Consider the following 22,500-nt stretch of genomic DNA (forward strand, 5'->3'; position numbering starts at 1 on the left):
TATTCCAGAGATAAATTAGGAATTTGGTATAAATTTAATGTTGAATACAACAGAATTGAATTTTGGCCTTTAAGATCACCACAATTGCATTATAGTCTATAATTAATGTACATGATACTTTTTAATAATTGCATTTAGTCACCTCTTCAAAAGAATGATCCAGGAGTGGCAGCATGGGTAGTTCAACATTGTTGCAAGCTAACTCCAGCATGTTCTCGCACCTCCAAACCTCACTAGTTCTGCTTAGAGCATAGCAGGGAGCCCCTAAAATAAAAGTAAATAATAATTGGTGATCAAGTGTCCAGAAGGAAACACAACTGGTTGAGTGTTGTAAGAGAGGTGCAATAGGTGTTAATGAAATGTATTATAAAGCATGTTAAACATACTTGGAAATTAAAGTATTATCTATGTGTAAGTGAACTTCAAAACAATGCCAAAAAAATTTGCATTTAGTAAATAAAACTGTATCGGATGAGTGCCACACATTGTAAACAAAATGAAAATACAAAGTTAAATACCCAGTTGATAGGTTCATGTTCTCAAACTCATGCTCTAGTTTACAACATATGTTGCACTCTGAAAAGAGTTCTGCAAATAAACTGGTTTCACTTCATTAAGGCAATTTAACTGTGTACAGTGTATCATTTGGCATGTAATTGCAGTTGTATTTTCACATGTGACTCCTGACTTTTCACTTTGGATTTAGCTTGTGTATTTAAGTGTAGTGTGAATATAATGTCACATGTGCTTTTTTTCCTTTCATAAATATATGACCCAGTTGCATGCAATGTGCTGGAAAGATCAGTTGTGAACATTTCCTTCATTTTGTAGATAATGATCCTTCAATTTAATTGTGTACAGTGTATCATTTGGTGTGTAGTTGCAGTTGTATTTTTATATGTTCTGACTTTTCACTTTGGATCTAATCTGTATATTTGAGTGTAGTGCAAATATAATTTCAGATATGCTTTTTTCCTGTTATGGATATTTGACCAAGTGCATATTATGTCCTGAAAAGATCAATTTGAACAGTTCCGTCATTTTGTTGATAATAATCCTCCAATCAGCTCTCTGGGGCAACTTCATCTTCTTTTTGTCTTAACAACAATCACAGTTTACACTTGAATTACTTTACCTCTTATACCATGTAAAGAGAGGTCTTCTCTAACTGTTCCAACTGTTGAAACAATGAGATTTTGGGATGTTATATATAACCACAGCTCTGGATAATAAATGATGAAGAAGAAATAAATATTTAGTAATTTAAACACCCCCCACCCCCCTTCCCCCCGAAGAAAAAATAAGAGAAAAAGAATTCAAAGAAAAGTCACAATAGTATTATCATACCTTGCATTCCATCTCCATAAAATGGTGAGCCATGGAACCCTGAGAAACAATGATATCACTGCTTTCGAGCCACGCAGAGGTACATTTGAATTGTCCACTCAATTTACTTGTCACTTTGTTTTCGGGTAAATCATGACACAAACATAGGATTTTGTACCATTTTCAAATGAGCTTTGAAAAATATGTAAGAGGCAGGTGACAATGATATCCTCACATTGGGACCAGTCTCCTCCACATGCATTTACTTTGGTAAAAACTGGCATTCTTTTTTAATTCTATTCTGAACAGCAAGTCTTCTACCTTGAATTCAATTGTATACTAGATCAAGAGTTTATTTCACTTGCATTTGTTCAAACATAATTTTCTTACCTTTGTATTCATGGAGTTGCACAAACAATGCATTCCACCAAGCCAAGTTTATAATGTTTTTCCCTTTGACTCCCAAGATGTAGTTATTAACTTACTCTTACTTTATAAATATTACCTGACGTGCTACAACTAGTTGGCCTTGTCGTGGTTGAAGTTACCGCAGGTCTGGTTCTCCTTCGCCTTGCCTGTTGCTGGGGCACTTGCATGAAAATGTAAGGGAACATCATTGTAAATTATTGTGGTTTCAGCCTGACCGTTACTTGGGCACCTCTTGTTGGAGATTCAGGTGGGGAATAAAATAAAAATAACCTCATTCTGGTGATAAACAGATTTTTTGATTTGATTTTCACACTTACCTTGGGGGGAAGGTATAATTATGTTAGTGTCTCCATTGTCTCTAAAAGGACTCTGTAGCAATTCCTCATCTGTGGTAGGTTGACAAACAGTGTTGTGTTCAAAGTGAAGTTCAGTGAACATACATGACTTTTTGTATCATATCTTTGAATGTAAGTAGATTCATCGTTAACAGCATGGGACAAAGAAAAAATCTGATTCCTGATGACAGCGGAAGCTTGTTACCATTTGCACTCTAGAAGGATGCTATAACCACTAAACTATGTGGAGTTTGAGGTAAGCAAGGTCACTTAGTACTATGTTATGTCATAAGGCTACCAATCTGTACACCACGGAAGAAAGAGGTTCTTTGCCTTTTAATTTCATTGCATATATTGGTCATTTTTATGCCATTCCCCATGTTGAAGTTTCCTGTCTTTGTTAGATGTGTTTTCTCAGCTCCTTTCAAAATTTTTGCCTTAAAAATCTCCCTTGGAACCCCTAATGAAAATTTTATGATTATATCCAATTGAATTGGCAAGTGTTATTTGTAAAGCCACATTTAAAACATCACAACCAGATTCATAGTCTATAATCTTACCATCTGAGTCATCAATTTGGAGTTGATGTACATCTACATGTAGAAGACAAAACAAATTACTAAACATTTAGCTCAGTACATGCTACACACTGTGGGTGAAAGTCTGTCTAATGATCATTCATTCTTTGTTCAATCACTGACATCCTTTTTTTCTTTTCTATCTCACAAAGAATATAGAATATAAATTTGTGGGTAAAGTTGTAAAGCTCACCAGTCCTCATTGAGTTTCTGGCCAACTGGGTAATGTACCTTCTAGTTTCTCCTTAAAAAAAGTAGAAATTTGTTAAAGCTAGTTGCACAAAATTGTTGCAATAATTATCTTACCACTTTAGGCAAAATAATATAACTTAAGAATGCTAAATTTAAGTTGATTGAAAATCATATTGTCGGACAAAAATCCCTTTCTAAATACACAACAGCATTTAAAAATTATTACCAGTCAGTTCTAAAATTGTTAACTTTTTTGGGAGAAAATACGTAAAGCAAAACTTACACTACTCACACATTAGCATTAATTTGGTCTTTTGGATTTTTCCATTGCAAGTGACCACTGACAATTTCTTGGTTCAAATTTTTTTGGGGGTTTTCAGTATTTGTTGTGAAATCATTGCTATGTTTAACTCACGTCCATTTGTTGGTAGAGATAAGCTGGGTACAGCTGGAGTCACTGTTGGCTGTCTGGAACTTGCATTGGTTACAAGAGTTGCCATTGATGGGGATGCAGCATTGACTATGGATGATTGAAGTGATAACTTCAGAGGTAAGTAGTCTATGATAGGAGTCATTAGTCACTTGATTCAGGTGTTGATATCAAGGAATGATGGATTTCTTGACATAAAGCTTGAAACTCTATGGGCCCCACCTCCCCTAAGTCTTGATGAATTGTGAGGAAATCATGGACACTTTGTTGCCACTGATGATATCTGATCTTTTAGACAGTAATATTTTATTGGCTGATGTTTCTCTGCTGGGTTAAAATATATTTCTATCTTGTGGTCATCATAAGCAGTTTTTTTCTCCTTTTTTTTTCTAAGCCAACCCATCAAGGGTCCTTATTGGAACTTCTTTTGGGAGGTGGGGGAGATGACAAAAGTTACAACTTTCAAGAAAAATAAATAGATAACATGATTTTTCCTGGATGAAATACTCAAGTTTGAGACTAATATGTAAGATGGTCAAACTGGTGGCCTGAGAAATTGCTAGCTTTCTTTATTTGTTGGAAAAAAAGCTTGTTCACACTACTTCAAGTATTTATCTTTGGTTAATGTGTTGATAATTCATTTGTTATTATATTTAACTCACATCCAGTTGAAGGTAGTGATACACTGGACATAGCTGGGGTAATTATAGGCCTTCTAGAGCTTGAATTGTTTTGCTGTTGTGCTGTACATAAATAAACAAATTTCAGAAGTAAAGCATAAACTATTAAGAATCCTAACTGGTAGGAGGCTGACCATTTGGCTTAGTATTTACACTATGGGGTTAAGGGGTTGAACTCACAAACTACAGAGAACAAATCCAGATAGCTAGGGGAGTGGAACCAAGGACCACTAGATTTCAAATCTAGAACACTTAACCACTCAGCCATGTGGCCTCCACACCTGTGAGAGAGTTCCATCAGTAGTTAATTTTTTCTAATCTTTTTTTATGTTGAAATGGTGTGTTATTGAAAAATTTTGTTCAATTTTGTTTTACCAGTGAACTTCACCCCACTATGCAAAAACTTTTAGCTGGGGATGGAATCATACATCAATTGCCCAAGAATTAATTTGCCTGGTCACATTGCCTCCCAAAATCTATTCTGGTGTAAGAAAATTTCACTGACGTAAGTGTGGCCTTTTGAATATGCAGATTTGGACTCAATGTGTCCTTTCCTTCAATTGTACTCTGTTAGTTTGTGTTTGCAAAATTACTAATTGAAGAACAAAGTCATTTCTCATTTTATCAATTCATCTAAGCAACTTTTCAACATTTCACACTGGACTAATATGTCAAATGCTCAAACTGCAATAGCTCGTAACAATACTCGAAAAGTCTGCTTACCCTATGTTGATGAGGGTAGTTGCTTTTGTTTTACTGCAACTGCCCTAACATTATGTAATGTTTAACTCACATCCATTTGTACTTGTAGGAAGATGTAAGCTTGGCACAGCTGGGGTCATTATTGGCCTTCCAGACCTTGCATTAGTCACAAGAGTGACAGTTGAAGAGGCTGCAACGTTGGCTGTGGATGTTAAGATCAAAGGTAAGTGGTCAATAATAGCAGTCAATGGCTGTATGATTCAGGTGTTGAAATCAAGGAATAGTGATTATAGTTTTCTTCCTGTAAAGCTGGGAACTCTACAGGCCCCACCTCTCTTATCTGCTTATGAAAGTAGAAGGTGAATAGACACCCGCTTTAGCCCTCCATCAATTATCAATGGGATTGTCTTGGGCTGTGGATGAAAGAAAATAAAATTTTGGGGGTGGTGGGGTTGCTATGGTGGCATCTTTTATCTTTATAATAATTATTTCCTAAAAGGTTGGGATATAAATTGATCTTTCTTTAAAGGGGCTAAGAACGTTATATTGTGTTATTTCTGAGGGGTTGGGGCATCAGTTGGCCTTTGATATTTTTTGTTTGGGTATAAATTGTGACTTTTCTGATTAATTAGGGATACATGTCTATTAAATGGAATGGTCCTCAGCAATTGATGTCCATTTTTACTAGGTGGTTGTTTGCGTGGTTATGGAATGTTACGGTAAGTCAACTTACATCCACTGGAAGAGGCTGAACTAGTATTTGCTTGGCTGTTTGAATGAAACGCATTGGCTGTTGATAAATAAAAACAATAACATCAGAGGTAGTTGTAATTATTGTGTTTTCTATGTCAGATGTCAATAGCTATTCCTGACCAGTATTGTATTAATTAGCTTTATTGGGTTGTTATTTGCATGTTTATGGAATGTTAAGTTAACTTACATCCACTAGAAGAGGCTGAACTAGCATTTTCTTGGCTGTGGGAATAAACAGCATTGGCTGTGGATGAAATAAAGTAATAACATCAGAGGTAGCTATAATAATTGTGGTCTTTAAGTCAGATGTCAATAGTTATTCAGGTATTGTATTAAAATAATAGCTTCACTGGGTTGTTGTTTGCATGTTAATGGGGTGTTAAATCAACTCACATCCACTAGAAGAGGCTGAACTAGTATTTGTTTGGTTGTTGGAATTAACAGCATTGGCTGTGAATGAATCGAAATAACAACATCAGAAATAGCTATTGAATAATAATTGTGTTTTTTATGTCAGATGGAAAGTTAAGTTAACTTACATCCACTAGAAGAGGCTGAACTGGTTCTTGCCTGGCTGTTGGAATTAACAGCATTGACTGTGGATGAATCGAACTAACAACATCAGAGGTAGCTGTAATAATTGTGTTTTTTTACGTCAGATGTCAATAGTTATTCCAGTATTGTATTAATTAGCTTCACTGGGTTGTTGTTTGCATGTTTATGGAATGTTAAGTCAACTCACATCCATTAGAAGAGGCTGAACCAGTATTTGCTTGGATGTTGGCATTAACAGCATTGGCTGTGGATGAATTGAAATAACAACATCAGAAATAGCTACTAAATAATAATTGTGTTTTTTTAACTCAGATGTCAGTAGTTATTCCAGTATTGTATTGTATTGCTTCATTGGTTTGAAACTCAGATATTTTTTGGCCCCCATTCTTATTAATTGATGAATATGGCATTCCTTCAATACAGGAATCAAAATTTGCTTTCCTTGTGTGAAGATGGAAACTCTGCACCATTACCCCGCAGGCTGCTGCAAGGCCACAGTTCAGTTTGCATTTTTTGCAAGCCAAAAGGAAAAGAGGCTTATTAAAAAAAGCATATCTCCAGGATAAGGAATTGAAGGAGTAGATATGCTATTTAAGAGGGAAACTTATGAAAATACATAATTTCTATCACAATTTTATGAACAATGTACTCAACAAAATTGCTTAAAGTCATGAGCCAATTTCTATAGAAATGAAATGTAAACTTTATCGCAGATCAAATAATATCAATGGCTCGAAAGAACCTTCTTGGGTTATGAACTACAAAAAGAAGTGCCTCGAGCGTGTGAAGAAGAGTAGGGATAAACACTCACTTGTGGCTGATTTTTCTTTTGCTTTTTGACTTTTTGACTTTTCTGCTGTTGTCACTTACTTGTGTGTTTTATAACAAAACCATGCATGGTCCAGCCTTTTCTATTAGTATTCAAAGTATGACATAATCATTTCATGTAGCTCATAGATCATAGTTAATATAATAATTATGTAAATAGCAGTTAAAGAACTACCGGGAGGAAGGTACAAAAATACACTCTTCTTTCGACTTCCGCCAAAGTGCTCTAAGATCTGGGCACCGCTGAGAAGGCCGTCGGCTACCTTCATCATGGCATGGCCACAAGCATAAGATTTAATAACTTCAAGACTCTGTATGGAAAAGAAAGGGGATAGAAACTGTAAATTCAGTCTGAGCGGTCAGTATAACTTGAGTGGCATAACAGTGGAATGATGACACAATGAGATATTTAAATGGGTCAAAGTAATTCTTTTTACATTTCGGAGGTACTAGTACAGTGTTAAAATACAACATCAGCAAAGATTAGGTATGGCGGGCAAAGTGAGCAAAGGGTCCCACCCATCTCACCATTGGAGCCTCGCAAGAAGACGACTGTGGAACGAGTTAGCTGCAGTCTATTATTAGTAAACTTCTGTTCCATTAAAGGTGTCAAATAAATGATTTGGAAATCTTAAATTCTGTGTTGTTTCTTCAACCGGTTTTAGGCCTTTTCCTCACTAATTTGCTGACCATCCTATGCCTTGGTTATACTGCAAGCAGCAATTGTAATAATTTAAGCCGAGAAAGCTGTTGTGTTCCTGCTAAACGAGAGGTATTCCCATTGCGCGTTTTTGTCGTTCACAAGAAAGTTGCTTACTCTTAACCCAACCCACGGTATTTTAATTAATGCGACTGCTATTTACAAACCATTTGTAATAGAGTACTGTGAAGAACTATGCGTACCTTGATAAGTCTTTCCCCGCTAGGAATGGAAAAGCGGCGGTCAGGTTGGTGCCGATGGCATCTGAGTCCTGGCTCTTGGTGAATGAGATATCTCTTACTTTTCCCGCAGTCACCATTCTTCCCAACTCAGCTTTGCTTGGTACAGCAGTCAACCTTTTGTCTAAAAGGACAAAAATTCTTGATAGGGAACGAGTCGCGTGGCTCATATTAACGATCTTGCTTTGTATATTACAAACGAAGAACTACATGAACCAACGAGTAATCCGTATCTGGCAACGCTTCGAAAGCGCGAAGTCAATATGCGAAAATGTAGATAATTGATGCCACTTAATTAGTAACTTGAACGCCTTTTGTGGTTTTCGGTAAGGCGTGTTTTAAAGGGGACAAATACAAAAGATTTTTATCGCAAGTAAGTGAGTGAAATCGCTTAATAACTGTGCTGAAAACTGTAACGACATATGGCAGTCTTCAGGCGACTCTTTAAGCAGTCGTTCGTTCTAGCCTTTAAATCGTACGAGCAAAACGCTCGATGCATGATGCATCGGTAACCGGTCGTTCCGCCAAACATCGCGGCTTATATAATCTTAATAAGCGCGCGTTTCACAAGGTACCTGTTCGCGGCTGGCGTGCGTGACTGTATTTTCCTCCCAGAAGGAAAGGGAAACAGTAGACGCCTGTGCACAGGCTAGTTCGCAGCCAACACACGATCTTAGCGTCAAAAACAATGTTTCCCGTTTCTCACGAAGGTGAAAAGCCGATCAACCAACTGAAAAAGAGTTTCGTCTATTTTTGAATTTTTTTTTTTACTTATTCCATGTAGTAGCTTGTCGGAAAGAAAGTACGATCTTTTTTTGTGTGTGTGCGTTTCCTTCTTTTTTTTTCTTGTTTTTTTGGAATAACGGCTGCATTTAGAGTCTCGCGGAAGGAATTTGGGTTGTTTTCCGCTTGGCTTTGTAACTTTAATGAGTAAGTCAAAAGATGATACAAAACAAGGTGTGAGAACTCTTTACTTTCCTTTGGAGCTATTGTTTTCCTGTTCCTTACTGTGTTGAGATCTTTGTTTCGGATTTGCGTTCTTTGTTTTTTGTCACTTGTGAATTTCGTAGATCTTGCGCCGATGACGAGCCCCAAAAAAGCTGCTCTAACAGTGTGTTAGTTGAAATTCGCGTTGACTGTGAATCACGTTCTCATAATTGAGAAGTCATGAATCTAAATGAATTTATAGATCTGCAACGGGGTCCCCGTATTAACTTGATTCAATGGCTTCAACGGCGGTCTCTGCTGGCCGATACGCTTCGGTGTGCCCAATGTAACGAGGACATGGTCCTGATACAGAGGAACAGAAATGATGTTGATGGACACCTTTGGTAAGTCAATAAAGGTTCTGCAGTCTGTCTTACCTCCTTCATTCTATTGTCTCCCTCCAATCTCTCGTGATTGGTATTAAGGAAAAATCTATCTGCAGAACTTTGTACAGGGTAAGTGCAGTGTTGCTTATAAAAATACGGCTATTTATGTTCCACTCCAACACAAATCATATCGAGTGGGAAGGTCTGTTATGCCCGTATACATTTCGAATTACGTCTCCTTTTTTTTTCCCTATTAATAGGCGCTGCAGCAGCTGTAAAAAGAAAAGAAGCTTGCGTACCAACAGTTTTTTTGAAGAGTTTCCCCGCGTACCACTGGGAACGCTACTCCTTGCAATCCACCATTTTGTCTATGAAGATTCCCAGCGACAAACAGCGCGGAGATTAAACCTCAACCCAGGCCTGGTGTCAAAAATATACCGACGGCTGCAAGATGTGTGTTCCAGAGATCTGGACGAGAGGCCGTTCATACCATTTGGAGGTTAAGTGTGACGAGAGCAATTTCAATCACAAAGCTAAGGTAAGAACGAAAAATGAAAGCCAAGAACTCCAAGAAACACTAAGAAGAAAGCGAAGTGAACCTTTACTAGTTTATCGAAGATTCTAGAGGAAATCTAAGTTGGCTCAAAACAAAATCTACAAATTATCACCTAAATACAGTTTGGCTGATCAAACCAGTGTTAATTAGATTTTTTTCCCCTGAAATTCCGTTACTATGGCGACCATGTAACATTCACTTGGTCCCCTAAGTGGTTACTGGTGCTGTATTGAAAGAACAGTGAGGTTAGATATCCTCACTCTGTACGCAAGAATATTCAAAATATTTCGGGTAGAAAAATTCTGTTGGTCAGATGACAAGCAGAAAAACTCTCCTTCGCCACTATTACTTTCTACAGCTTTCTTATTTTTCCTTACCTACGTTAGTGTAAAAAATGAGCCAACTGACTTTGATTTTAACCTAAAAATTACAATATCAAACAAGCGAAAGTATTTTGATACAACATAACTCATAACGTTCAGCATGATTAGATTATCATCTGCGTAAGTGTGCGTCAACTGCACGCGCGAGATTTCATATGTAGCGCGCGCACATAATGCAGAGATGATCCCAAGTTGTTTAGCCGGAAGATGATGGGTGACCAAACATGATCACACATCGCTTGGTTACCAAACATTTTGACGTTATGCTTAGTGGCCTAACATGCATTCCTTCCAATGGGAGTAGAAGTATTCTAAGTTATTTAACTGGGGTAACCGCCGGGACTGATGGACTAATATAATCAAACGTAAAGTAAACCTAACACCAGTTTCATTTATCAAAACGGTAAAGGAGAATGCTCAGCTATTCAACAATTATTCGCCGAAGGCGAGGTGAATATCGTCGAATAATCCCCGAGACGAAGTCGAGGGGATTATTCGGCAATATTCACCGAACCTGAGGCGAATAATTGTTTTAGTATAATTTCAGAGCTGAACAACAGAGAAATTTCTAATATCATAACATTTTAGTAACATTTATTAACATTTTATTTTAGCATTTTATATAAACCGCGTGGAGCGGTTTATGTTACGTCATATAAGGAACCGCTCGACCAATCAGATTGCTGGAGACTATTTGCTCAGCCCTGAAATTATACTAAAAAGCATTATTATGTGTTCCTAAGACTTTCTGTGCAGTAACAAATCCGTACGCCTCTTTTTCAGTTTAACCGAGGAAGGAGAGCAGCCAGAGATGCTTGGGTATTTGGCATAGTCACTACCGACTTTAGTCCAGCCCGTGGTTACTTCCAAGTTGTAGAGAGGCGGGATACCGCGACACTGGATCCCATAATCTCGAGGTGTATCCGACCAGAAACAGAAGTCTACACCGATGACTGGGCCTCATACAGAGGTATGGAACACCGTATAAACAACGTCGCCGCGCACCGAATCGTCGTACATGCCCGACACTTCGTTGATCCTGTTACTGGCGTCCACACTCAGGAGGTAGAGTCCTGCTGGAATAATCTTAAGTTGGGGCAAAAAATAAGAAGAGGTATGTTTCAAGTTATGTCCATACCGTACAAGCTGCTTTGTTCTGATGTGGGTGGTTAGTAACGCATATAAACGGAACTTTTAATTTCATGTGTTACGTGTTCGCTTTGTTAGAAACGACTGTTTTTAATCACCCGAATGTGACAGCTTCCTGAAAGAAACGGCCGCCCAAAACTAACAGCCTCCTTTGCTTGCTAAATCCGAAAATTATGGGGGGTTGTTACTTACAGAACTCCACGGTATGGTGTAGGGCAGGTGGGGTCTAATGGGAAGGGATTAATATTTTGTTCGTGTTCCAAAATAATACAACGGCGGCCATGTTGGTGTACCAAAGTTGAACTCTTTTCTTGAGTGAACACTTTCTTTAGTTCCAATAAGTTTGCATGCAACGTGAGTGGTAACGCGCTATAAGATTTTAAGTCGGAAGCTTTCTTTGCGAGCTCAGATGTCTCTAGCTTACAGACACCAGAATAAATTTACTTCGATTATTCAGGACAGGACACCCGCCAGAGCTTCGGGTATCAGGTGCCAGTATTATTGAAAAAACTGTTTATGTTTATTAGTATCATGATATTTTTCTCTCGACGAGGTGTATTCCGTTTCATTTTTCCCCAGATAAGTTAAAATACAATGCATATACAATATTTAAACTTGGTGAGGTTTAAAGCTGCAAGCTTGTAGGACCATGTAGAAAATAAGTTGTAAACAAAAATAAAGCTTTCACTGAGGAAACTATATAGCGCAACATGCTGTTGACTGAGCATTTTGAATCAATATTTCATGACTATTTGTTTGCTTAACGCAAATTTCACAGTTGTCCCACGGCTCTTTTAGCCTTAACAGAGGACTGGAGATCTGAACTTGACAAGCACAACATTATTGGAACGGTAGCGATCGACCTTAGCAAGGCGTTTGATTGCTTACCCCACGATCTGCTCCTTGACAAACTTAATTTTTGTGGACTTGCAAAAAATTCGGTCTCACTCTTACGGAGTTATTTATCTTCCCGATATCAACGGGTTACTGGGGAATACTTTCTCCACGTGGATGGGTGTGCATACCGGAGTACCACAAGGGTCATTACTAGGATCGCTATTGTTTAACATCTTCATGAATGACCTCATATTCGCGGTTGAGAATTGTAGACTTCTTAGTTATGCAGACGACACTTAACTCTATTTATCAAACCATGATCCCCGCGCATTGGAGGAAGGTATAAACCGAGACTTAGACAGTACAACACAATGGTTTCGATAGAATGGGATGGTAGCAAATCCAGACAAATATCAGGGTTTGGTGTTAGCTATAAGAAACACTGATTGGGTTTTCCAGTTAGAATGCGCAGGAGGCCAATACCTATTTCCAGTGAGATAAAATTATTGGGTGTAACATCGGATGACAAGCTGAAATTTGATGCTCATGTTGCATCAATCTGTCGAAAGGTGGCGAGTCAGTTTAATGCTTTAAATAGGCTCAAAAATATCCTGCCTCTTAAAACCAAGGAAGCACTTTATCGCGCATTTATTTTACCTCACTTTGATTATTGTAGCCAGATATGGCACCACTGTGGGGAAAGGAATACAACGAAAATGGAAAGGGTAAATCAATGTGCGCTTAGATATGTATATAAAGACAAGGTTATTTCATATGAAGAATTGCTCGATTGTATCGCCTTGCATACGACACTGAAGAGTCGTCGGAGGACTCAAGACATGTTGCTAACGGTCAATAACTGCTTTCAAAATAAGGCTCCCAGACCTATTGCTGACTTAGCTAAACCAAGGAGGAATGATTACAATTTAAGAGGCAATAACAAGCTTTCCTTACCGAAGATTAACAGTACCAAGCATGGTCTTAAGTCATTTCGTTATTTTGCCGCTAAGACATGGAACGCGCTACCAGATGCTATGCGCGCAAAGGCTGGCACAAGAACATTTTTTCACGATATCGGTCGCCTAAAATTTATTCAAAATATATGAACTTCATATATTCATTGTACCTGATTTATCATCACGGGTTTATTACGAATCAACTTAACGGCCCTCTCCCAGTTGGCTTGTTAGCTCAATTGGTAGAGCGCTGCACTAGTATCGCAGAGGTCAGTGGTTCGAATCCCGTAAAGGCCTGATTTTTTTCAGGTCTGATTTTCGCTATTGCATAAATAGCGCTCTCTACTGCGAGGATCGTGCATCATACGTATCTACAACCGCAGTTCAAAATATATGAACTTCATATATTCATTGTATCTGATTTATCATCACGGGTTTATTACGAATCAACTTAACGGCCTGCTCCCAGTTGGCTTGTTAGCTCAATTGGTAGAGCGCTGCACTAGTATCGCAGAGGTCAGTGGTTCGAATCCCGTAAAGGCCTGACTTTTTTTCAGGTCTGATTTTCGCCATTGCATAAATAGCGCTCTCTACTGCGAGGATCGTGCATCATACGTATGTACAACCGCAGTTCAAAAGATATGAACTTCATATATTCATTGTATCTGATTTATCATCACGGGTTTATTACGAATCAACTTAACGGCCTGCTCCCAGTTGGTTTGTTAGCTCAATTGGTAGAGCGCTGCACTAGTATCGCAGAGGTCAGTGGTTCGAATCCCATACAGGCCTGATTTTTTTTCAGGTCTGATTTTCGCTATTGCATAAATAGCGCTCTCTACTGCGAGGATCGTGCATCATACGTAAATATTTTACTTAATGTACCTAACTCTCTATGTAGGTTGTAATTTTTTATTGAATATTTTGTTATGGGCTTCCTGGAAAGTAGCTTGTAGCTAAGTGTGCTACCACATTAAATAAGGAACAACTTCAACTACAACTACTACAACTACAACTACAACAACAACAACAACAACTAACTACAACTACAGCTACTGCTACTGCTACTGCTACTGCTACTACTTCTACTACTGCTACTGCTACTGCTACTGCTACTGCTACTGCTACTGCTACTACTACTACTACTACTACTACCACCAAGCCGTGCCTCCAGAATCGAAAACTAAATCAGTACTATTTGGCTCGAGGTCATGACGCTGGGACCGAGTGCAACAAGGTCCGTGTCTCGTGACCGTGAGCCAAATATTTTTCCGTCCGGAGCGAACATTAAGGAGCCCCTCCCAGGGGTTTCATGAACAAGGGAACTGGAACATTTATCAAATTACTTTCACGGAACAAGGGAACTCTTGAGTAGATTGTTGGGAACAAGGGAAAATCGGTCTACTTTCAATAATAATTTTTTTTAACTTGCCGAGCCTCAATATAAAACAGATATGGGGAAAAACGATAAACACTTTTGGGGATAAAGGAAACAGCGCAAACATTTTCGGGATCAAGGGAACATGAGCTAAAAACAATTTTGGGAGCAAGGTGTTTTGTTCATGGGGAAAAAGTAATGAAATCCAAAATGATTAAGAGATCAAGGGAACATGTACCCTCCTTTCCCCCGTGTAAATAATGCCTAAGCGGATGTCACATTTTTAACCCACGTGACATCATTATTGGCCGCCATTTTAATGTCGCGTCGCGCCAAACCTTTGAAATTCAATCTTGCTTTCTCAAAAGACGAAACACCCTTTCAAACAGAAAAATTTAAAAAGATAAATCTTCAAAACCAGACAAAGCGCGCCCGCGACTGAAACTCTTTCTAGCCTTCAGCGTGGCATCCCCTCCGTGAGAACCTCATTATTACAAAGGCAAGGCATTGATAATGAGTGGGTTAATAACAACGAATAACCTTTTATGGACAAAATTTCATCACATCACTGTGGTTCTCAGAAAGGTCCTGAGGGACTTGGCAATAGACTGGGAAACCCCTTTACGTGACAACCTAGTAATCCATTAAAACAAAGTAATCCATTAAAACAAAGTAATCCATTAAAACAAAGTAATCCATTAAAACAAAGTAATCCATTAAAACAAAGTAATCCATTAAATTCAAGAACTTGCTGAATTATTTGATGATAAATGTACCAACTACTGCCAATACCAGAACTTGAACAAAGGAAATGAATTTATTAACCACACAAAGGTAAAAATGACCTTCAAAAATCTAAGCATACTCTGCTTGTAATCTGAGGTTATTTGAGCAGCTTATACTAATAAGGAAACTTTACCGTTTCAGGCCGTGACCGTGACCGAAGATCCCACCCTTTGTAAAATGTCTCATCAAAAGGGTAATTCCTCATTTTCTACTTTTGATGACGTCACTTGAAAACCAGATAAAGCGCGCTCGCGAATAAAACTCTTTCGAGCCTTTAGCGTAGCATCCCCTCCGTGAGAATGTCATAATTACAAAGGACAGACATCGATGATGGAGTAGGTTAAGGTAAGATACTAGGGAACCCCTTTATGAAAGGACATAAATATTAAGGGCTGAGCCAACTAGATAAAGCATTCCATTAAATTCAGGACCTGACTGAAGAATTCAATAATAAGCGTACCCACTACCGGCAATACCGGAACCTAAACAAAGGAAATTAATTTATTGACAGCGCAACGGAAATGTTGACTTTAAAAATAACATCACACTCTCGTAATTAGAGGCTATTTGAGCAGCTTACACTAACAAGGAGACTTTACTGTTAAAGACAGTAATCGAAGATCCTTATTCCATAAAAATGTCTCGTCAAAAGACCGAAGTGGTTTCCAAGTCCAACGAATTAACTTTTCTGCGAAAAGTGGATTTGGAATGCTGTATTCGGTGAGTTGAATATCATTGCTGGCTTTCATATTTTGCCGTCGCATTTCCAGTGCGACTATATTGCCATTTTCCTTTTCAGTTATAACATCGTGTTAAGGCCCGTTACCCTTGCCTGTGGGCACTCTGGCTGCCAAAATTGCAAGGAAACTTAGGCGGAATCGAAAGTCACACCGGTATGTCCCCAGTGTAGGGCAAAGTTTCGAAAAGAAGAGCTGAAGATCAATGTGACGATGGACAAGGCCACCCGAGATTTGCCCGTTAAATGTAACAGCCAAGGCCACCAGTGGAAGGGAAACTATAGCGATGCCAACGATCACCTAAAACATTGCCCAAAAGTACGAGAGAGGTGCCCCAACGAAGGATGACAGCACATAGCGGCACGAGGAGAAATGACAGCACATGCTTGCCCTAAAGAAAGGATCGCATGTTCAGGATGCCAACTGCGCGTAACGAGGGAAAAACTACAATTCCACCGTAGATCTTTGTGCAGAGATTCTGCAGTTCTATGCCCCTTGAGATGTGGAGCGTCATTACCACGGTATGTTGCACTGATTCGGATAATTGAGCATTGCGATGTTTTAGTGTTGGGCAATAGTTTTAAGTGATGTATTTTTCGGAAATTTTTAACATGAATAGCAGTATTCCTGTATTTTCTTTATTCAAATTGAAGATCACGGGCAGTCCTAATTTGTGTCTGGTGTCACACATTACGGAACGTTGTGACTCAGCTGCATTCCTTAAATATAACTGAAAGAGAAGAATTATATTTCATGATCAAGAAACGATTTGAGAAACAGATATAATGCCTATTATTCAATGGGGATCTAGTGGAAGGGCCAAGTGATAATCCCAAATGACTTTAAGTCCCCCCATCCTCCCCAACCATCCCCTCTACAGGGCTGTAGCCAGATTTCAGGACAAGACGAGGCAAGTTTCGAGCGCCGAAGGCACGAGCCGCTAGCGGGGTCTTGGGGCATGCCCCCCAGAAAACTTTGAAATCTAGAAGTTTAGAAATGCTCTTTTAAGGATTTTCTGTGGCATTTTTCTTCAGAAAAGTCAATCTTTAAGAAAAAAATTAAAAAGGCCAAAGTTAAGACGAGGCAATTGCCTCGTCTTGCCTGATGCTAGCTACGCCGCCCTGCTCTAGATCTCCCCAAAGTTTACATCAAAGTCAATTTGTCTACAGAACCACCCTATGGGTGTCACGCTTTTCCCACTTTTTCTTTTCCACTTTTTTTTTTTATCAAATCAACTGTTTGAATATATAACACCAGTAAAAATGGAATATCTTGAACTATCACATACCTCTTTGAATTTTAGAAGGAACATCAACCTACATCTTCACCAATGCCCAGAGAAAGCTTTAATGTGCCAAGTACCTGGGTGCAAAAAAATTGTAAAAAGGAAGGACATGAACGTCCATTTGAAGGAATCAACCACCACACAGTTTGCCCTCCAATCAGGAGAAATCAAACGACTGCGTGGAGTAATATACTATAAGGTAAGCTGTCTTTTTACCAACCTAAAAATTAATAAACCTGTTCCAAGTATCTGGAGAAAAGGATAGCAACTGTTGCATTTACCTTCAAAATCTTACCTAGAAAACCTTATTTGGTACATTTCATAATAGCCATAAAAATCAATTTCTGTTTTAGAAATGCGACATAGAACCTATACAGCCCAAAGTGGAGAGGGTTGTCTCCTTTTGTTGGAGAATTCCAAATTTTACAGAGAGCAGTACACAACAACCTTCAACTGCTGATGGAGACAATCCCTTAACAAGTGGGCCATTTATAGATGAAGGCTACAGATGGAGAGGACTGTACTTCAGACAACAAAAATTGTTCCTGCAGCTTCTCTCAGCATCCCATCCAGTTAGTGCAGAAGTTCAGTAAGAACATCAATTATTTTGTGTAAAGTGTTTATCAGTGTATTTAAAGGACAATGGTACCTTTGCCTTCTTTCATGTCCCGAGAGTGACTAACACTATTTTCCTCACAAATCCAATACTCAATCAGGAGTAAAAGGTTATGAGAATTAGTTCACATATGGCAAAAGAGAAACTGATTACAGGTTTAAAAAAATAAACTAACAAATGGGGCTTGAGAAGAAATGATGTAAAATGCTAAATTTGCTGTATGTATGTTACTAAATAAAACTTAAAAGTATTACAAAGGTAAATAATGATACAAAAAGAACAGTAGACTAAATAACATAGATCTTCAAACAGGAAACTAGAGAGGTGCATGAAAAAAAAAAAAAAAAAACCAAACACTTCATCATACCTATTCATGCATCACTCTACTAGAACTTGCTAACTGGTACGTTCAAAGCTGAAACCGGCCCATGTATTTCCCCTGTTTAAGCTGAGAGACAATACCCAAATCTGGCATAAAAATACACTATCATAATGATAGTTGAGTGGAACAATGTTATGATACGTATATATATTGAATTTTCTTTTTAAAGAATTGTAATGGCCCAAGGAAGTGAGAAGGAGGTGCTGGATTCAGACATGGTGTCCGTGAAAGAAGGAGAAATGTGGGGTAGGAGGATACTGAACGTGGAAAGTCTACTCGATGGAAATGGAAGCCTTGATGTTAAGTTTATTATTTACTACCTCAACTTGTACTAATTACGTTAACAGGTCATAAAATGTTAAGTTCAGTCAGTACAAAAACAAAAAAACAAAAATTAACCAGCAGTTTTATTTATCTCTTACTTAACAGTCATAAATGTCTTGCTTGTGCTTTTAATTAACCAGCATTTTTATTTATCTCTTACTTAACAGTCATAAATGTCTTGCTTGTGCTTTTTTGTCATGACCCCAAATTGAGAATATGGTTTTTGCAGTCTATAGAGGGTTAAGTCAGGCTGTTTATAAACTAAGGTTAGATCAACAGGCATTGATTATTTTGTTAAAATTGAAAGGTTACAGTTGTGTAATAGCTTTTACAGTTGATTAGATTGGTAGATTTAATAACACATAACTAAATTAAACATTTTAAGATCTGTCAATGACAGAAGGCTATTTCCTGTGAACTAATTACATTAACGGCTTATTTATTAAATAGAACTTACAACTGGACATGAATGTTCACCATTGATGCCTAAAGGCTAGCCTGATACAGTTCTAATCTTTAGGTCATTCTGTATATAAAGTCTTCTTTCTAAATTGCTTTATCTACCTCAATTATAATTTTAAAGAACATGATTTCTCAATCAGTCTTAGAAGAAAAAGGTTACATTAGCACATAGCATTTTCAATGCTGTTTTTCAAATGAAATTTTTCTAAATATCATCTTTCTATTTGTTTGCAAGAGATGAAAAAAATCTCTTTGTTTTAGCCCATTGCCACTATTGTGGATCTCTGCAGGCAGCTACACATGAATGGGGCTGTTTTGTTTTGGTTCGAGTGCAAACCATGATTGAGAGGCCAAATTAACAAAAGCTAGAATAATTTTTAAAACCTGCCTCTGCTATGCATTCATCACTAAAAATATGAAAATGCTGAAATTCATTAGTTACAGTACAATCTGCTACACAATACCATGTGTCATCCTTGCTGGAAAAGCTTGTTTGTTAGTTTACTAGTTTGTTTGTCTGTTTAATTGTTTTATGAAAATATTTTGATCTTACCACCTTCATGGCTTATTTATCAAAGTAATATAACTTACAATTGAGTGTTATTGTTCAACATATATACTTAAAAACTAGCTTGATATAGTTCTAATAAACGCCTTTTCTGAACTGCATCATCTAACTTTACTTAGGTTTTAAAGAACATGATTTCTCAATCAATCTCAACTCAATGCTCATATATCTTTTCAGAATTTTTCTTGCCATATTCTCCAAAATATTTTAATGTTTCGTAAGAGTTGTGTTCCTTTTCATAGTTGCAAATGACCAATTAAAATAGAGACACGAAAGTGTATTGAACTTATGTAATAAAAATGGAATGTTTGTATTGTTGCATGCTATCTTGAATACCTTTTGGTGTGGTAAACTTGGGGTTGGAAAAATGGAGGGAAACACTTGCTAAAGTACTGAGATTTAAAATAACCGAGAAATGTACAGTCCAGTTTTGATCTTAAGTTTGAAACTGAACAAAACGTTACTATCAATTATGAACCACCGAGTCACAACACCCTCCCGTAAAACAATGTACAAGAAAGAGCCAATGCTCACCTTAGTGTCATTTCCTTCATCTCCTTAGCAACTTTAAATTTTGCTTCTCTTATGTTTTTTCTTTCAAATTCGACGGAAAACATACTTCTGAAAAGTCCCGAATTCACGAACTAAATTCGACAAGTTTACCAGAAACATGGCCACCCTCGCTCGTCCCATGCTCCCTCCCAAGTCTTTGTACCAGCGGTCAGTACAAAATGCAGACTGCAGACTGCAGACTGCAGATTGCAGACTGGGTATAAAATGCAGACTAGGTATAAAATGCAGACTGCAGACTGCGGACTGGGTATAAAATGCAGACTGAGACCAAAATTAGGTATAAAATGCAGACTATGCGAGAGCAATGTTTTTTTTAACGTACCTCAGTGTCACGCAATCGCCTTCTTGAGTTTAGCAGCCGCTAAAAGTTTCCTTCTTGGCGCTTATAAAACGTCAACTGAATGAATTTCAAATAAATTGAAAGGCTGTATTACTTGATCTCAAACCAGAATACATAACGTGCTTATTTGCCTCGGCGAACGGAAAATTGCCGCGGTTGAACCCGTTGTAAGTTGATACCTGATACTGAGAATCATGTGACCCGTAGCTTGACCCTCTTTGCACGTGGCGGCCTTGTTATCATGGCGGAGTATCTAGCATCGGTAAGTTGTAGTTCTAGAATGTTTTTTAAGCGATGTTGTTCATGTGAAGGTAATTTTATTTCTTGAAAGCTTTGAAGAATATGTATTTTTGGTACAGGGAGCTGATGTTTAGGTGATGGTGATAAAACAGTGGGTAAGCATCGAAGCTTTGGTGAACGGCGACTGCCATAGGATTTCGTTCACTCGACGTACAGATAGCAGTGTATACAGTGTATACCGAAGTGACCGAATTGATTGTTTTAACTAAGTCTTTGTCCAAACTATCATTTGTCGCGAGTTTTATAAGCTTAATAAGTTTTTTATACACTTGGTTTTCAGATCGACCTTACCTTGTCAAACGACAGTGCAGAATCAGATGAAGGAAGGGGAAGCGAAGACCGCGTCTCTCTTGTGAGTCGCATATTAAAACTTATAAGGTATTTTTTTTGCGATAGTTATTAATCTCTGATCTCGGGAGATATTTAGATTTCCGGTCAGTACAAAATGCGCACTGCGAGGATCATATTTCACTCATGTTTCATCCGCAGTTCACATATGATTTTCATATATTCATATTAATGTACACTATATTTTGTTGTTACCATCTACAGGATGTAGTTGAAGTTACCGAATCAATCGAGAAGCTCTCTCCTAGCCCTAAGAAACCAAGAAGCAACATTAAAAAGGTAAGATTACTATGCAGTGTCTGTCTACACGGGCAAATAACAATTGCCACATACAGTTGCCACATAAAAATTGCTCGTGTAGACATGGCTTTAGGCTTTCCTTGTTTTGTTTTCTTCTTAACCAGTATGTGAAATAAGAATTAACAGGCTTCCTTAACTTTTCACTGATCCCATTCATTATCCTAACACCTCAATTTCTACAACTCAGGTGATAGCTGATTCAGCCTCAGCCGCCTCCACAACTACCCCCTCATAGAAATTTTGAGCTCGTAATCTAATTGTTGAAATTCTCAGTAAATTATGTACAAATAATGATTTCCAATTTATTACTTCTTCTGTTATAAAGTAGGATTTAATCTTTAACAATAAATAATAATAACTTTATTCAGGTGTCAAGTGTAAAAATAACAGTAATAAAACCACTAAGGACACAACAAAATAATTGAAATAGACTAATAAATAGCTAAATATTAATCTAAAAATAATTTACATATTCACATTTCCACATTTTGAACCCTGTACTTGCTTGCGTGTACTTGTATACTAACGGCAGATAGTATGTGAGTACTAAACCAACTAAACTGTCCCATTTGCATTAGTAAAACTAGTAGAATAGTCCATTTGATAATTGCATTCTTTAGAAAACAGCCAAATTATTTTTGGAGGTTAATTTCCATTTTAATTTGCAGTTACCTTCAAAGGATAGCACAGCTTGCAAGCAACTTTCTTTCGAGAGTGAAAGGTAAATGGATTTTTAGCTTTCAGTTGTTTTCCCATAATACTTTTTCTTCTATTTATGTGGAATCAAACACCACCCACGCTGAAGAAATACAGGCAAATTATTTACAGTGAATCCTCTATCAGCCCCCCCCCCCTTCTCCAATAAGCTTCTCTTTTTGGAGCAATAAAAAAAAAAAAACAGACTGTGTTGTTGGTGCATTTTTACTGTACTAATCCCAGCACAAATTCACATAGTGTTTCTTTATCCACATGCTGGATTTGAAGGTGGCTCTGAATCCACAGATTATTTTTAAGCTTTTCAAAAAGTTGTATCTTAACATAGTAAAAATAGGGGGTCATCAAGCTCGTTTTTTAGCTACAAGCTACTGAAGCTGAAACTAAGGGTGCTTTTGGCAGGATAGTGCTGCTATGGTAACTGTGTACATTATGACAGTGATCAT

General features: G+C 37.8%; 4 protein-coding genes, 2 long non-coding RNA genes and 1 pseudogene across 7 annotated transcripts in view; 3 read left to right on the forward strand and 4 right to left on the reverse strand.

Moving 5' to 3' along the window:
• The window catches only part of LOC148735394 (uncharacterized), a 2,988-nt gene extending 894 nt beyond the window's left edge, over positions 1–2,094 (reverse strand). The window contains exons 1-4 of the mRNA XM_088753536.1: positions 1,832–2,094; positions 1,348–1,386; positions 1,136–1,177; positions 143–264 (exon numbers count right to left, since the gene is read on the reverse strand). Coding sequence (XP_088609662.1) covers positions 143–264; positions 1,136–1,177; positions 1,348–1,386; positions 1,832–1,943 — 315 coding nt within the window. The 5' untranslated portion in view covers positions 1,944–2,094. The remainder of the gene's footprint in view (positions 1–142; positions 265–1,135; positions 1,178–1,347; positions 1,387–1,831) is intronic.
• On the reverse strand, positions 2,027–5,456 carry LOC148735395 (uncharacterized). The gene is made up of 6 exons (XM_088752951.1): positions 5,406–5,456; positions 4,764–4,874; positions 3,953–4,033; positions 3,276–3,419; positions 2,073–2,141; positions 2,027–2,031 (listed from the first exon to the last, which is right to left on the reverse strand). Exons 2-6 carry the CDS (start codon positions 4,810–4,812, stop codon positions 2,027–2,029), a joined length of 348 nt encoding a protein of 115 aa, XP_088609077.1. The 5' UTR covers positions 4,813–4,874; positions 5,406–5,456.
• Positions 5,457–5,516: 60 nt separating this feature from the next.
• Positions 5,517–6,635, reverse strand: LOC148735396 (uncharacterized). Its single transcript, XR_015998802.1, has 4 exons — positions 6,168–6,635; positions 5,965–6,021; positions 5,819–5,875; positions 5,517–5,669 (listed from the first exon to the last, which is right to left on the reverse strand). It is a non-coding gene; the product is annotated as an uncharacterized LOC148735396 (long non-coding RNA).
• A 1,971-nt stretch (positions 6,636–8,606) lies between these two features.
• LOC148735397 (uncharacterized) lies at positions 8,607–11,219 on the forward strand (annotated as a pseudogene). Its single transcript, XR_015998801.1, has 2 exons — positions 8,607–9,598; positions 10,783–11,219. The product of XR_015998801.1 is annotated as an uncharacterized LOC148735397 (transcript).
• Positions 11,220–15,592: 4,373 nt separating this feature from the next.
• Positions 15,593–20,154, reverse strand: LOC148735398 (uncharacterized). The gene is made up of 3 exons (XR_015998803.1): positions 20,014–20,154; positions 17,131–17,204; positions 15,593–16,572 (listed from the first exon to the last, which is right to left on the reverse strand). It is a non-coding gene; the product is annotated as an uncharacterized LOC148735398 (long non-coding RNA).
• Positions 16,215–19,790, forward strand: LOC148735399 (uncharacterized). Its single transcript, XM_088753535.1, has 4 exons — positions 16,215–16,363; positions 17,146–17,326; positions 17,481–17,716; positions 18,295–19,790. The coding sequence occupies exons 1-4, from the start codon at positions 16,215–16,217 to the stop codon at positions 18,458–18,460; spliced, it is 732 nt and encodes a 243-aa protein (XP_088609661.1). The 3' UTR covers positions 18,461–19,790.
• A 479-nt stretch (positions 20,155–20,633) lies between the features above and the next one.
• LOC148735400 (uncharacterized) overlaps positions 20,634–22,500 on the forward strand; it is a 10,290-nt gene continuing 8,423 nt past the window's right edge. The window contains exons 1-4 of the mRNA XM_088752952.1: positions 20,634–20,654; positions 20,973–21,044; positions 21,245–21,319; positions 22,009–22,061. Of these exons, the coding sequence (XP_088609078.1) occupies positions 20,634–20,654; positions 20,973–21,044; positions 21,245–21,319; positions 22,009–22,061 (221 nt within the window). The remainder of the gene's footprint in view (positions 20,655–20,972; positions 21,045–21,244; positions 21,320–22,008; positions 22,062–22,500) is intronic.

The sequence above is a fragment of the Stylophora pistillata genome, chromosome 3 (assembly GCF_964205215.1).
Source record: "Stylophora pistillata chromosome 3, jaStyPist1.2, whole genome shotgun sequence".
Taxonomy (NCBI): Eukaryota; Metazoa; Cnidaria; class Anthozoa; order Scleractinia; family Pocilloporidae; genus Stylophora; species Stylophora pistillata.

Coding starts and splice junctions, on each gene's coding strand:
- LOC148735395 (XM_088752951.1), bottom strand. CDS start 4,812: ATGACCCCAGCTGTGCCAAGCTTACATCTTCCTACAAGTACAAATGGA. Junction 4,034..4,763: donor TCCTACAAGTACAAATGGAT/GTGAGTTAAACA, acceptor ATTTATGTACAG/CACAACAGCAAAACAATTCA. Junction 2,142..3,275: donor ATCTCTACCAACAAATGGAC/GTGAGTTAAACA, acceptor AACCTACCACAG/ATGAGGAATTGCTACAGAGT.
- LOC148735399 (XM_088753535.1), top strand. CDS start 16,215: ATGACAGCACATGCTTGCCCTAAAGAAAGGATCGCATGTTCAGGATGC. Junction 17,327..17,480: donor GTGGAGTAATATACTATAAG/GTAAGCTGTCTT, acceptor TTTCTGTTTTAG/AAATGCGACATAGAACCTAT. Junction 17,717..18,294: donor CCAGTTAGTGCAGAAGTTCA/GTAAGAACATCA, acceptor TTCTTTTTAAAG/AATTGTAATGGCCCAAGGAA.